This window comes from Anomaloglossus baeobatrachus, chromosome 2 (genome assembly GCF_048569485.1).
Source record: "Anomaloglossus baeobatrachus isolate aAnoBae1 chromosome 2, aAnoBae1.hap1, whole genome shotgun sequence".
Lineage (NCBI taxonomy): Eukaryota > Metazoa > Chordata > Amphibia > Anura > Aromobatidae > Anomaloglossus > Anomaloglossus baeobatrachus.
Window position 1 is genome coordinate 690,537,266 of NC_134354.1, and position 15,885 is coordinate 690,553,150.

Below are 15,885 nucleotides of genomic sequence, written 5' to 3' on the forward strand. Positions count from 1 at the left end.
GAGGGGCCTTACACTTTTTAGTGTAGTGCTTTGTGTGGCCTCCGGAGGCAGTAGCTATACACCCAATCGTCTGGGTCTCCCAATGGAGCGCCGAAGAAAGAGAGGTGCACCGCCTAAGAGCAGCGGTGCGAGACACATAGATCCGGAGAGCACGCACCAGATCCAGAGTATGCAACGCTTTTTCAAAGCGGTGAACAGGAGCCGGACAAAAAGGAAGGTAGGGTAATGTCCTGGTTAAGGTGGAAAGGAGAAACCACCTTAAGAAGAAAGTCCGGAGTCGGACGGAGAACCACCTTGTCTTGATGAAAAACAAAAAAAGTGACTCCGAAGAGAGCGCAGCCAAATCAGAGAAGTTATGGGAAGGGAAGTTATGGCCACTAGAAAGACCACTTTCTGTGAAAGACGAAACAAAGAAACCTCCTTAAGAGGCTCAAAGGGGGGTTTCTGCAAAACCGTGAGAACCAAATTGAGGTCCCAGGGATCCAAGGGCCGCCGGTAAGGCGGAATGATGTGAGACGCGCCCTGCAAGAAGGTGCGGACCTGAGCGAGCCGGGCGATACGCCGCTGGAACAGCACTGACAGAGCCGAGACTTGTCCCTTGAGAGAGTTGAGGGACAGTCCCAGCTGCAGACCGGACTGTAGAAAGGACAGAAGGGTCGGCAAGGAAAAAGGCCAAGGAGGATGGCCGGAAGAGCGACACCAGGACAGGAAAATTTTCCAAGTCCTGTGATAGATCTTGGCAGAGGAAGACTTCCGGGCCCGAGTCATAGTGGAGATGACCTCAGGGGGGATACCAGAAGCCGTCAAGATCCAGGACTCAAGAGCCACGCCGTCAATCTGAGAGCCGCAGAATTCTGGCGGAAAAACGGACCTTGTGAGAGAAGGTCTGGACGGTCCGGAAGATGCCACGGCACCTCTACGGACAGATGGAGCAGGTCTGGGTACCAAGCTCGCCTGGGCCAGTCCGGTGCAATGAGGATGACTCGACGGCCCTCCATTCTGATCTTGCGCAGGACTCTGGGCAAGAGAGCTAGAGGGGGAAACACGTAGGACAGACGAAACTGGGACCAGTCTTGAACCAGAGCGTCCGCGGCGAATGCCTGAGGATCGTGGGAGAGAGCCACGTAAACCGGAACCTTGTTGTTGTGACGGGATGCCATTAGGTCCACGTCCGGAGTGCCCCACCTGCGGCAGAGGGACTGAAACACTGCCGGATGCAGGGACCACTCGCCACTGTCCACGGTTTGACGGCTGAGATAATCTGCCTCCCAGTTTTCCACGCCTGGGATGTGGACTGCGGATATGGTGGACTTGGAGTCCTCCGCCAATTGAAGGATGCGTTGTACCTCCAACATTGCCAGGCGGCTGAGTGTCCCGCCTTGGTGATTGATGTAGGCAACCGCTGTCGCGTTGTCTGACTGGACTTGGATGTGCTTGCCCGCCAATAGGTGGTGAAAAGCTAGGAGAGCCAGAAGCACGGCTCTGGTTTCCAGCACATTGATTGAAAGGGCTGACTCGGACGGAGTCCAAGTGCCCTGCGCTCTGTGGTGGAGATATACCGCTCCCCAGCCGGAGAGACTGGCATCCGTGGTGAGGATCACCCAGGACGGGGCCAGGAAGGAGCGCCCCTGAGATAGAGAGAGGGGCCGAAGCCACCACTGAAGAGAGCTCCTGGTCTGTGGCGACAGAGCCACTAACCTGTGCAAGGAGGAAGGCCGCTTATCCCAACAGCGGAGAATGTCCAGCTGCAGAGGACGCAGATGGAACTGGGCAAAGGGAACAACCTCCATTGATGCCACCATCTGACCCAGCTGCCAGATGGAATAACGGCGGGGCCTCAGTAGAGAGCGCACCGCCAGTTGGAGGGACTGCTGTTTGATTAAGGGCAACTTCACGAGTGCCGGCAGAGTCTCGAACTGCATCCCTAGGTACGTGAGCCTCTGGGTCAGAGTCAGAGTGGATTTGGGCAGATTGACAAGCCACCCGAATTGGGCTAGAGTGGTGAGAGTGAGCGAGACTGCGCTGGATGGAGCCTTGACTAGAAGGTCGTCCAGGTAAGGAATCACTGCTAACCCCTGGAGGTGCAGGACCGCAATCACTGCCGCCATGACCTTGGTGAATACCCGAGGGGCCGTGGCTAACCCGAAGGGGAGAGCCACGAATTGGAAATGATCCTCTCCTATTGCAAAGCGTAGCCAACGCTGGTGTGAAACTGCAATTGGCACATGTAGATAGGCATCTCTGATGTCGATGGACGCCAGGAAATCCCCTTGGGTCATTGAGACAATTACTGACCGCAGAGACTCCATGCGAAAATGCCGCACCTGAACATGCTTGTTGAGAAGCTTGAGATCCAGGATGGGCCGGAAGGAACCGTCATTTTTGGGGACTAGGAAGAGATTTGAGTAGAAACCTCTGAACCGTTCCCGGGCGGGAACCGGTACAATTACTCCATTGGCCTGCAAGGATGCCACGGCCTGAGAGAAGGCGGCGGCCTTGGAGCAGGGGGGAGTTGACAGAAAAAAATCTGTTTGGCGGGCTGGAAGAGAATTCTATCCTGTAGCCGTGGGAGATGATATCCCGCACCCACTGATCGGAGACGTGTTGAAACCACACGTCGCCAAAATGGGAGAGCCTGCCACAGACTAAGGACGTTGCTGGCGCGGACAGATAGTCAAGAGGAGGCTGCCTTAGCGGCAGCACCTCCTGCGGTCTTCTGTGGACGCGCTTTTGTGCGCCAGTTGGATTTTTGGTCCTTGGCTGAGTTAGTGGACGAGGCCGAGGGCTTAGAGGCCGACCAGTTGGAGGAACGAAAGGAACGAAACCTCGACTGATTCCTACCCTGGACAGGTTTCCTGGTTTTGGTTTGTGGCATGGAAGTACTCTTCCCGCCAGTAGCTTCCTTAATAATATCATCCAGCTGTTCACCGAACAGCCTCGACCCAGCAAAAGGGAGTCCAGCAAGGAACTTCTTTGAAGAAGCATCTGCCTTCCATTCTCGAAGCCACAAGATCCTGCGGATAGCGAGGGAATTAGCCGAAGCCACCGCAGTGCGGTGAGAAGCCTCCAGCATGGCAGACATGGCATAGGATGAAAAAGCTGAAGCTTGGGAAGTTAAGGTAACCATTTCGGGCATAGATTCCCTGGCGAGGGAATGCATCTCCTCTAGAGAAGCAGAGATGGCTTTGAGAGCCCACACTGCTGCAAAAGTCGGGGAGAACGAGGCCCCTGCCGCCTCATATATAGATTTGGCCAGAAGGTCAACCTGGCGGTCAGTGGAATCCTTAAGAGAGGTGCCATCAGCCACTGATACAACGGTCCGGGCTGAGAGAGTCTAGACACTGGAGGGTCTACCTTTGGTGAATGAGCCCACTCCTTGACCACCTCAGGTGGAAAGGGAAAACGGTCATCAGAACCACGCTTTGGGAAGCGTTTGTCGGGACAGGCCCTGGGCTTGGTCACAGCGGCCTGAAAACTGGAGTGGTTAAAGAACACACTCTTTGTCCTCTTAGGCGAGGTAAACTGGTGCTTTTCTGCCAGAGAGGGTTGCTCCTCTGATACTGGCGGATTGAGATCCAGTACAGAATTAATGGACGCAATCAAATGACTAACATCTGAGTCACTTTTGGACAGATCAATGGGGCACATGGAGTTAACCTCCGAGCCCCCCGTAAAGGCATCCTCCTCGTACTGCGAGTCAGCTTCTGAAAAAGAGCCGCGGGACGAGGAAGGAGAGGGAGCCCTGCGTCTCCTCTTCGGAGGACGGGGTCTGGGACCAGATGATGAATCCTCTGTGAGCTCCGGTCCTGAGAGAGAGCCCTAGCAGCAGAGGCACCGTGTGAAGGGGGCTGATGCATGTTCAGCAAAGTCCTGGACAGAAGTCCCATAGAGTCGGCAAAAGACTGGGAGATAGACCTAGAAAAGGATTCTACCCAAGCCGGGGGTTCAGGCACAGGAGCAGGAGCAGCCTGAGAGACCACTGGGGGTGCGATTCCAGGCTGAGGAATCGTCAGGTTAGAGCAGGCATCACAATGTGGATAGGTGCTCGGTTCAGGCAGTAGGAGCTTACATGCAGCGCATACTGAATACAGCTTTGGAGCCTTGCTCCTCGTGTGAGACATGCTGCTGGAGTGGGGGCTCTGCCAGAACGACCCCCAGAGAGTATATACAGAGGACCACAACCAGAGGTTGTGGCTTACCAGACCGCTGGAGCGGTGTTGTGTGCCCTACAGATCCCGAAGCCCGGACCCCCAAGCACCTCAGCAGGGATGCTGCAGACCAGTGCTGATCGCAGGAAAAACGCTGAGAAAATGGCCGCCGGAGCGGAGAGGGGGCGGGACTTACTCTGGGAGCAGGATCTGGAGGGCCATAGAGACTTACAGGGGAGGAGACATGTACTCAGTGAGGAGTGTCCCTCCCCTGTGCAGAACGGCCACTGGGCGGAGCCGCGCTGTCCCTCTGCATGAATGACATGCGAGGGCAGTGAAACCGAAACTAGGCCTCCGGCGAAGCCGGGGCCTAAATTTGAGCGGTGCGGCCGGCGCGCAGGCACCATCGGCGCGGTTCTCAGGAGACAGCCAGAGAACCCGCCGGAAATGTCATAAAACACACTCCGCACACTCTCCCACAACAATAAAGTACAGGGACCCCCAATATATAAGCGCCTCAGGTACTTAGCTTGCTGAGACGCAGGGTTCCAAGTCCCTGGGGATGAGTGCTCCGGTCCAGCAGGATCCTGAAGGGCTGCGGATGGAGACCGGTCTCCTGCTAAGCATGGAGAACCGTGCTGGCTTCCACTTCAAGCCAGAGCCCAGGAGGGATGGTGAAGGAGCACGGCATGTAAGGCTCCAGCCTTGGAATCAACCTTAACAGCACCGCCGACACAGTGGGGTGAGAAGGGACATGCCGGGGGTCCAGGCTTGGACCCGCTTTTCTTCAAACTCTTTCCAAAAATCAAAAAATCAGATGAGAATGCATGTGTGGATGTATGCCTCCTGAACACAAAGCGATGAACCAGATCTAGCCAGTTTTTCAGGGGGTGTATAAGCTCAGAGGGAGGAGCTACACTTTTGAGTGTAGTACTTTGTGTGTCCTCCGGAGGCAGAAGCTATACACCCATTGTCTGGGTCTCCCATAGGAACGATAAAGAAAAATTTTATACAAGGGAGGGAGCTGTGACCTCCAATGAAGACTCAGAAAAGGATTTGATGGCGAGTACCCAAAATCTGTGGAACCAGTCGTCCAGCCCAGGATCCAGCGTCGCAGGAGGAGGTACGTGGAGGCGACACTCCACGTTCCCGCCCGTTGATGGTAGTGGGAGATCGGTCCCAAAAGGAAACAGTCGCCCTCAAAAAATAACAAACCTTGAAAGGAAGTGCCTCCTACAGACACCAAGCTAAAACTGAGCTTGCCTGGCCCGGCCAGGGGGTGTATACTGCAGAGGAAGAGCTATGCTTTTGCATCTACTTAGTGTCCTCCTATGGATAGGCAGCAGAACACCCATGGTCCTGTGTCCCCCAATGAGGCGTCAGAGAAATCCTCTTTTCTCATATTTTTCATTGGGGAGGGGACATAGGAAACCATGGCACATACAAAAGCAGTCCCAAGGGTGGGATAACAAATGAGAAGGAAATAGCCAGGATCAGGAATAGCCCGGAGCCGCTTGTGCCTGCAGAACCTTCCTTATGAAGCTTGCATCAGTCGAGACATAGGGGTGTACTCTGTAGAATTTTGAGAAGGTGTGAATAGAAAACCACTTTATAAATCTGCGACATGGAAGCTTGATGCTGCGCCTGATAGAGGTGATAGCCACCAGAAAGGCAAACTTCCAGGAGAGGAAAGAAAAAGCGATGTCTCCAATGGACTCAAAAGGGGAAACCATGAAGAAATGTCCAAATCCAGATTGAAATCCCAAGGATCCCTGGGACACATGGCGGGTCAGAATATGCAACTCTCTGCACGAATGTCTTGACTTGAGAGCAGGAAGGCTAGGCTTTCCTGGAACAGGAAGGATAGAGCGTAAACCTGACCCTTGGAGGGAGCTAAGGAACAGGCCCGTTTTGAGGCCAGACTAAATAAAACCAGAAAGGAAGGGAGAGAAAAGAATCTGGGAGATGCCTGCCTGGCCTTGCACCAGCGAAAAAAGGACTTCCAAGTTCGGCTTTGATCTTCTTGATGAGACGAGGAATCAGGGGTAAGGTGGTAACAGATATTGCAGGCTGAATTGAGACTACAGTAGAGCAAGCTCAGTGCTCCGTGTGGCCCCGGCCTGTCATCACACACTGCAAATCCAAGATGGCAGCCCCCAGTGTTTCAGTAAAAATAGAATTAAATAAAAACTAAATAATTTAATTTTGTATTAATAATGGATTCCATAATCACTATTAATACAAAGGGAAAAAAAAAAAAAAAAAAAAGACGGCACCTTACCTTTAAGTGAATGTGATATGTTCTACCTCACAAAGAATCTACTGGAATCCCATGCGGTCATGTCCGTATATTTTTTTTTTACATTTCCTCCCCTGACCAGGAGATGTGGTGTGATCAGATCACGGCCTTGTATGGTCAGACACGGCCATTACACAGAAGGGGCACATTTAGAAGATTTTTTTTTCCCCGATAATGAGTTAATTTTAACAAATCCAATCGTGGATCTTATTATTCCAAGATCTATTGATTACTTTGTTCACTGGACAATCTCTTCAAAGAAACTGTCTCATCTGTATTTTATACCCCAAACTAATTACAGTGTATTCTAAATGTGCTTTAAAAGGGGATGTGTGTTATTTATTTTTATAATGTACCCAAGAACTAACAGGCAGGTAATTGCTAACTACTTGCCTGCTCTTTGTTGCTAGAGATCGCTTCTGCCGGTGATTGAATGGCTCCTGAGAACATCACGTTAACAGAGCGGTGGCTTCTTTTCTGTTCTATGCTGTTGACAGGGAACGAGCCGTCTCCCCACTCCTTAAATGTCAATCAGCATGATGGCAGTCGCACAGTCAACAAAGCAGCCTGGAAGAAGACCTCTGTTGACTTGGAGCAGCTGAATCACTGGCAGGAGTGGTCAATGACCACTATGTGTCGGCACCAGGTACAAAAGGCAGGTAATTGCCGTATTTTTCGGCTTATGATACGCACTTTTCCTTCCAAAAATTTGGGAGGAAAATGAGGGGTGAGTCTTATAAGCCTAATGTAGCTTACCGGGAGGTGGTGGAGAGGGCTAGCTGGAGGCAGGGGCAATGCTGCGGGCTGCTGTGCTGGGGGGCGGTGACGCAGGTGTCATCCTTAGGTCAGAGCTGCGACTTCAAATAATGACACCCAGAGTCGGCGCGTGCGCAGATGGAGCTCTCGGCTCAAGATCTAATCTGCACAAGCACCGCCTGCAGCCCAGCAATACACTTAAGGAAAATGGCACCTGGAGGTGGTGCATGGCTAGATGAGATCTCTGCTTGTCACTGAGCAGACATCTCAATCTGCGCACGCGCCGACTCTGTGACCATTATTTGAAGCTGCACCGTCGACCTAAGGAAGGCCCCTGCCTCCCCGCCTCCAGCACCTAAGGATGGCCCCTGCCTCACCTCACTGCCCGCTGCACAGCAGCCCCCAGCACCCAAGGATGGCCCCTGCCTCACCTCACTGCCCGCTGCACAGCAGCCCCCAGCACCCAAGGATGGCCCCTGCCTCACCTCACTGCCCGCTGCACAGCAGCCCCCAGCACCCAAGGATGGCCCCTGCCTCACCTCACTGCCCGCTGCACAGCAGCCCCCAAGGATGGCCCCTGCCTCACCTCACTTCCCGCTGCACAGCAGCCCCCAGCACCCAAGGATGGCCCCTGCCTCACCTCACTGCCCGCTGCACAGCAGCCCCCAGCACCCAAGGATGGCCCCTGCCTCACCTCACTGCCCGCTGCACAGCAGCCCCCAGCACCCAAGGATGGCCCCTGCCTCACCTCACTGCCCGCTGCACAGCAGCCCCCAAGGATGGCCCCTGCCTCACCTCACTTCCCGCTGCACAGCAGCCCCCAGCACCCAAGGATGGCCCCTGCCTCACCTCACTGCCCGCTGCACAGCAGCCCCCAGCACCCAAGGATGGCCCCTGCCTCACCTCACTGCCCCTGCACAGCAGCCCCCAGCACCCAAGGATGGCCCCTGCCTCACCTCACTGCCCGCTGCACAGCAGCCCCCAGCACCCAAGGATGGCCCCTGCCTCACCTCACTGCCCGCTGCACAGCAGCCCCCAGCACCCAAGGATGGCCCCTGCTTCACCTCACTGCCCGCTGCACAGCAGCCCTCAGCAGTTTCTGGATCTTGCCTGCCTTAAGCCGTCCGCAGTGAACATCTGGGACACTCGCCGCACCATCGCCCTGCTGCACCACCGCCCCTGCCTCCTCCTCCTATGACCCCGCTGGTAAGACACCTCCGGGTTATAAAATGGACCCACCCTTTACTTTTTTCCCCCCTCTTTAAATTTGGATTGCGTCTTATAAACCGGAAAAATGTGGTACCTCTGTTAGCAACTTACTGTCTTTTTTTCTTTTTTTTTACCATGTGCATAAAAACTAACAAAGTCCCAGAGAGTTCTCTAACATTGTAATGGGTGGAAGCAGCGTCGTAATTTTTTCTTTTATGAAAACTCAGATTGAAGTGAACCTGTCAGGTCCAGTATGCACCCAGATCCACGAGCAGCTCTGGGTGCACATTTCTAATCCATGCCTAACTGTCCATGTATACACTCGCATAGATAAAGAGATCTTTAGAAAAAGTATTTCTAAAGATCTTTTATTATATGCCAATGAGCGCAGGGACTAGTCCCAAGGGTGTTGCTTCCCTTGCTAGTCAGCCCCATTAGCATGTTAGTATGTCCCTGTGGACCCCTGTGGGAGTGCTTACATGCTAATGAATGTGCAGCGTCAGAGGATGATCTCACTCACCTCTCCGCTGCCATCGCGTCTGACGGGGGATTTAGTCTCCAGGGTCATGCGCACTATGAAGCCGGGTGAACGCGTCTCGGCTTAAAACTGAAGTAGTGCACATGACAAAAAGTCCGGGATTATGCGCACTGAGCCGAAATCCAATGTTGGGCGGCGATGCCAGCAAGGAGGTGACAGATCATCCTGACACTGCGCATTCATTAGCATGTTAGCACACAGACAGGGGCATGCTAATGAAGCCAGCTAGCCAAGGGAACTAACGTCCAGGGGACTAGTCCTTGTGCTCATTAGCATATGATAAAAGATCTTTAGAAATACTTTTTCTATAGATCTCTTTATCTATGCTAGTGTATACAGGGACAGTTAGGCAGGGATTAGCAATATGCACCCAGAACTGCTCTTGGTTCTGAGTGCATATTGGACCTGACAGGATCACTTTAATAAACACTGATTGTAACAACTTTTTTACATGAGAAAATTTACTAATTAGGGGTACGTGTGCGCTCTATATGTGCTCATTTTATGAAAATCACAAATTTGCATTAGAGGACAATCCTTTTAAAACAGTTTGGAGAAATGCAGGGTTACCCTCTCCACAGCCAGCTCAGGATCACCCCCAGGACCTCCGGCTGCCAGTCTCTCACAAAGCGGGGACACCAGATCGGACGCTTCTTTATATTTTCTCTGGTTATAGAACCAGTAAGCCGTGTTATGTGCACAGGAAGCTGAGGAAAAGCCGATACAAACAGAACTTTACCACTATGAAATAGAGATGTCGGGGGGAGGGGAATTAGGAATACAGATAATCGTGGCTTTTATTGGAAAAAATCTAGGCAGATACAAAATTATGGAATTATATGAACATGGCAATTACGGATTGCACAGCCATCAGCCAGGGATTGCCAGTTACACCATTACACCTGTATTTGTATCCTTTAGTCTGAGGTGCGGTCCATTCCCTTGATGGGAACCACGGGCAGTAGAGACCAGAACCTGCACACAGTAATTACATTCTTTGCTCAAGGACAAGTGTGGTCCATAGACGTCCTTCTACAGGACTTCAGGAGACAATGTGACATCAATGCCAGCCAGGAGCACTAGGGGTCAGCCAAAGACATGACGACTGCCTCCTAATTACAGCTAAAAAGTGGAATCGACCTTTCTGCTCTGTTACCCTATAAGATAAAAACAAGGGATGGCAGAAGAATATATGTGTGCACATTAAAATAAACTAGAAGCGAAGGTGTGCACCATATACCGTATTTTTCGGATTATAAGACGCACTTTTCCTCCCAAAAATTTGGGAGGAAAATGAGAGGTGCGTCTTAAAATCCAAATATAGCTTACCGGGGGGGGGGGGGGGGGGGGGGGGGAGGGTGGGGAGAGGGGTCACTGGAGGCAGGACAATATTGTGCTCCTGTGTGGTGGCCGGCGCGGCTCTGAGCGGCCGCTCGGTGCTGCCCGGAAAGGCTCTGTGCAGCGGCCTGCACTGCTGCTGTGTGCTGGTGCTCAAGATATCAGCGGTACGTTCTTCAAATAATGGCGCCCATAGTCGGCGCATGCACAGCTAGAGCTCTCAGCTCAAGCTCCCATCTGCGCAAGCGCCGACTGCGGCCGCCATTTCTTTGAAGTTCGCACCGCTAACATATTCAGAATGGCCAGTGGCCGCAGCGAGCACTAGCACACAGCAGCGCCGGCCGCCCCAGCACAGCAGCGCATCAGCACACAGCAGCGCCGGCCACCCCAGCACAGCTCCAGCAGTGATTATCTGGGCCCCACTCTGCACTGCCCGTAGCATGGACCTGCTCCACCACTGCTGCTGCCTCCTATGACCCCAGGCTCCACCACTGCTGCTGCCCCCAACCGGATTATAAAACAGGCCCAGATTTTTAACTTTTTTAGCTCTAAATTTGGGGTGCGTCTGATAGGACAAAGTCATAAAAAGTTCATAGTATACAATAATCATCTGATAGGATCAATTAAAATGTTGTGCTTGACAAATGAACATACAGAGGGACAAGGGTGAAGCACACATAATTAGACTGCAAAATATACCGATATCCTGCTGAAAGTATAGAGTTCCTAATAAAGAAATTTTTACAATATCGTTGTGCAATAGATATGTCTACCATATAATGCGACTGATAAGGCTAAGGACACACTGGCATTTAGCAGCTCATGCAATATGCTAATGACCCTTGACTTCCGCTGTGCTGCCAGTGTAAGCAGAGTGTCATACTGTGAGGCAATCGGATCACAGCTGCAGAGGAGAGGGACTAATCTCCCTATCGCCTCCATTATCAGCTTCTGTGTATTTCGAACTGCAATCCCCTGTAACGTGAGTGCAGTGTGAGGTTTCTCTCGCACCTATAGACTTTTATGGGCGAGAGCCAAAACGAAATTGACTCCACCCGCAGCATGCTGTGATTATTTTCTCGGTCCAATTAAGGCTAGAGGAAAAAGGGGAATTTTGTTTACTTACCGTAAATTCCTTTTCTTCTAGCTCCTAATGGGAGACCCAGACAATTGGGTGCATAGCTTCTGCCTCCGGAGGCCACACAAAGTATTACACTTTTAAAAAAGTGTAACCCCTCCCCTCTGCCTATACACCCTCCCGTGGATCACGGGCTCCTCAGTTTGGTGCAAAAGCAGGAAGGAGAAAACTTATAAATGGTCTAGAGCAAATTCAATCCGAAGGATGTTCGGAAAACTGAAGACCATGAACCAACAGAAAAAATCATCAACAACATGTGTACACAAAAGAACAACCAGCCCGAAGGGTACAGGGGCGGGTGCTGGGTCTCCCAATAGGAGCTAGAAGAAAAGGAATTTGCGGTAAGTAAACAAAATTCCCCTTTTCTTTGTCGCTCCATTGGGAGACCCAGACAATTGGGACGTCCAAGAGCAGTCCCTGGGTGGGTAAAGCAATACCCCAATAAAAAGAGCCGGAAACGGCCCCCTCTTACAGGTGGGCAACCGCCGCCTGGAGGACTCTCCTACCTAGACTGGCGTCTGCCGAAGCATAGGTATGCACTTGATAGTGCTTCGTGAAAGTGTGCAGGCTAGCCCACGTAGCCGCCTGAGACACCTGCTGAGCCGTCGCCCGGTGCCGCAATGCCCAGGACGCACCTACGGCTCTGGTAGAATGGGCTTTCAACCCTGAAGGGGGCGGAAGCCCAGAAGTACGGTAGGCCTCGAGAATCGGTTCCTTGATCCACCTAGCCAAGGTGGACTTGGAGGCCTGAGAGCCCTTACGCTGGCCAGCGACAAGGACAAAGAGTGCGTCTGAACGGCGCAGGGGCGCCGTGCGAGACACGTAGATCCGGAGTGCTCTCACTAGATCCAAAGAGTGCAAATCCTTCTCACACTGGTGAATTGGATTAGGGCAAAAGGAAGGCAAGGAGATATCCTGATTTAGATGAAAAGGGGATACCACCTTAGGGAGGAATTCCGGGACAGGACGCAGAACCACCGTATCCTGGTGGAAAACCATGAAAGGAGATTTGCATGACAGCGCTGCATGTTCAGACACTCTCCGAAGTGATGTGACTGCAACCAGGAAGGCCACCTTCTGAGAAAGACGGGAGAGAGAGACATCCCGCAACGGGTCAAAAGGCGGCTTTTGAAGAGCCGTCAGGACCCTGTTAAGATCCCAAGGTTCCAACGGACGTTTGTAAGGTGGAACCATGTGGCAAACCCCCTGCAGGAACGTGCGGACCTGCGGAAGTCTGGCTAGTCGCGTTTGAAAAAACACGGAGAGCGCCGACACTTGGCCCTTGAGAGAGCTGAGGGACAAACCCATATCCATTCCAAATTGTAGGAATGAAAAATGTGGGTAAGGCAAATGGCCATGGAGAAAAACCGTTATCAGAGCACCAGGATAAGAAGATTTGCCAAGTCCTGTGATAGATCTTGGCGGACGTTGGTTTCCTGGCTTGTCTCATGGTGGCAATTACATCCTGAGATAACCCTGAAGACGCTAGGAGCCAGGACTCAATGGCCACACAGTCAGGTTGACGGCCACAGAATTCAGATGGAAATACGGGCCTTGGGACAGCAAGTCTGGGCGGTCTGGAAGTGCCCACGGTTGACCTACCGTGAGATGCCACAGATCCGGATACCACGACCGCCTCGGCCAGTCTGGAGCGACGAGAATGGCGCGACGGCAGTCGGACCGGATTTTGCGTAGTACCCTGGGCAGCATTGCCAGAGGGGGAAAACACATGGCAGTCGAAACTGCGACCAATCCTGGACCAAAGCGTCCGCGGGTGGAGCTCTGTGATCCTGAGACCGTGCCATGAAGGCCGGGACCTTGTTGTTGTGTCGTGACGCCATGAGATCGACGTCCGGCGTTCCCCAGCGGCGGCAGATCTCTCGAAACACGTCTGGGTGAAGAGACCATTCCCCCGCGTCCATGCCCTGACGACTGAGAAAATCTGCTTCCCAGTTTTCTACGCCCGTGATGTGAGATGGTGGAGTCTGTTTTCCACCCACTGCAGAATCCGCCCGACTTCCTGGAAGGCTTGACGACTGCGAGTGCCGCCTTGATGGTTGATGTAGGCGACGGCAGTGGCATTGTCCGACTGGATTCGGATCTGCCTGCCCTCCAGCCACCGATGGAAAGCCAATAGGGCTAGATATACTGCCCTTATCTCCAGAATATTGATCTGAAGGGATGATTCTATTGGAGTCCAGGTTCCTTGAGCCCTGTGGTGGAGAAAGACCGCTCCCCAACCTGACAGGCTCGCGTCCGTGGTGACCACGGCCCAGGTTGGGGGTAGGAAGGATTTTCCCCGGGACAGTGATGTGGGGAGGAGCCACCACCGAAGTGATGTTTTGGTTGCGAGGGAAAGAGAGATGTTCTTGTCGAGGGAAGCCGAACTCTTGTCCCATTTGCGAAGAATGTCCCATTGGAGTGGCCGTAGATGGAATTGCACAAACGGCACTGCCTCCATAGCTGCCACCATCTTCCCCAGGAAGTGCATGAGGCGCCTTAAGGAGTGTGACTGACCCCGAAGAAGGGACTGCACCCCCGCCTGCAGAGAAAGCTGTTTGTCCCGCGGTAGCTTGACTAACGCTGGCTGGGTATGAAACTCCATCCCGAGGTAAATCAGTGATTGGGTCGGCGTCAACTTGGATTTCGGGAAATTGATGATCCACCCGAACTGTTGTAGAGTCGCCAGAATGACGGTAAGACTCCGTTGACACGCCACCCGAGAAGGAGCCCTGACTAGGAGATCGTCCAAGTAAGGGATCACCGAGTGGCCCTGAGAGTGCAGGACCGCCACGACGGATGCCATGACTTTGGTGAAAACCCGTGGGGCTGTCGCCAGGCCGAAAGGCAGTGCCACGAACTGGAGGTGTTCGTCCCTGATGGCGAAACGCAGGAAACGTTGGTGTTCGGGTGCGATCGGCACATGGAGATAAGCATCTTTGATGTCGATCGATGCTAGGAAGTCTCCTTGTGACATCGAGGCGATGAAGAGCGAGCGGAGAGATTCCATCCGAAACCGTCTGGTTCTCACATGTCTGTTGAGCAGCTTGAGGTCCAGAACGGGACGGAATGACCCGTCCTTTTTTGGCACCACGAACAAGTTGGAGTAAAATCCGCGACCACGTTCCTGAAGGGTAACGGGAATCACAACTCCTTCCATCTTCAGAGCGTCCACTGCCTGAAAACGTGCGACGGCCTGTGCGGGGGGTGGGGAGGTTCTGAAGAAACGAGCCGCAGGTCGAGAGCTGAACTCTATCCTGTAACCATGAGACAGAATGTCTCTCACCCAACGGTCTTGAACGTGTGGCCACCAGGCGTCGCCAAAGCGGGAGAGCCTGCCACCGACCGAGGATCACGAGAGTCATGTGGAGGCCGTCTTGGAGGCAGTGCCTCCCGCGGTCTTTTGGGGGCGTGACTTGGACCGCCACGCATAGGAGTTCCTCTGGCCTTTCTCCGGCCGGTTGGACGAAGAGGATTGGGTCTTGGCGGAGGGACGAAAGGACCGAAACCTCGATTGGATCTTCCTCTGCTGAGGTCTCTTAGGCTTGGACTGGGGTAAGGAGGAGTCCTTTCCCGAGGATTCCTTAATAATCACATCCAACCGTTCGCCAAACAAACGTTCGCCAGAAAAAGGCAAACCAGTTAAGAACCTTTTGGAGGCGGAGTCTGCTTTCCATTCGCGCAGCCACATGGCCCTGCGGACTGCCACGGAGTTAGCGGATGCCACGGCCGTACGGCTAGCGGAGTCCAGGACGGCGTTCATGGCGTAGGACGAAAATGCTGATGCCTGAGAGGTCAAGGATGAAACATGCGGAGCAGAATTCCGCGTGACGGCATTAATCTCAGTCAGACATGCCGAGATTGCTTGGAGAGCCCACACGGCCGCAAAGGCCGGGGCGAAAGACGCGCCCGTAGCATCATAAATAGACTTCACCAAGAGCTCTGTCTGTCAGTGGCATCCTTCAGGGATGAGCCATCGGCAACAGACACAACGGACCTAGCGGCCAATCTAGAGACTGGAGGATCCACCTTGGGGGGAGTGTGCCCAGCCCTTAACGACTTCAGGTGGAAAGGGATAACGCGTGTCAGTGTGCCGTTTAGCAAAGCGCTTGTCCGGAACCGCTCTGGGCTTCTGGACAGCGTCCCTGAAGTTAGAGTGATCAAAAGAACGCATTGAGAGTACGTTTGGGAAATCGAAATTGGTGTTTCTCCTGCCGAGAAGCCGGCTCCTCTGCAGGAGGAGGTGGGGGTGAGAGATCCAACACCTCGTTGATGGACGAGATAAGATCATTTACTAAGGCGTCCCCTTCAGGGGCATCAAGGTTAAGGGTGAAGTCAGGGTAAGAGCCCTGAGCTCCCACGTCCGCCTCGTCTTCCTGAGAGTCCTCAAGCTGGGATCCAGAGCAGCGTGAGGAGGCCGGGGAAGAGTCCCAGCGAGGCCGCTTAGCCGGCCTGGGGC

At 53.2% G+C, this 15,885-nt stretch overlaps 1 protein-coding gene across 1 annotated transcript in view; it reads right to left on the reverse strand.

Annotated features, from left to right (window-relative positions):
- The window catches only part of ESPL1 (extra spindle pole bodies like 1, separase), a 196,879-nt gene that overhangs the window by 132,727 nt on the left and 48,267 nt on the right, over positions 1-15,885 (reverse strand). The window contains exon 6 of the mRNA XM_075337218.1: positions 9,521-9,657. Coding sequence (XP_075193333.1) covers positions 9,521-9,657 — 137 coding nt within the window. The remainder of the gene's footprint in view (positions 1-9,520; positions 9,658-15,885) is intronic.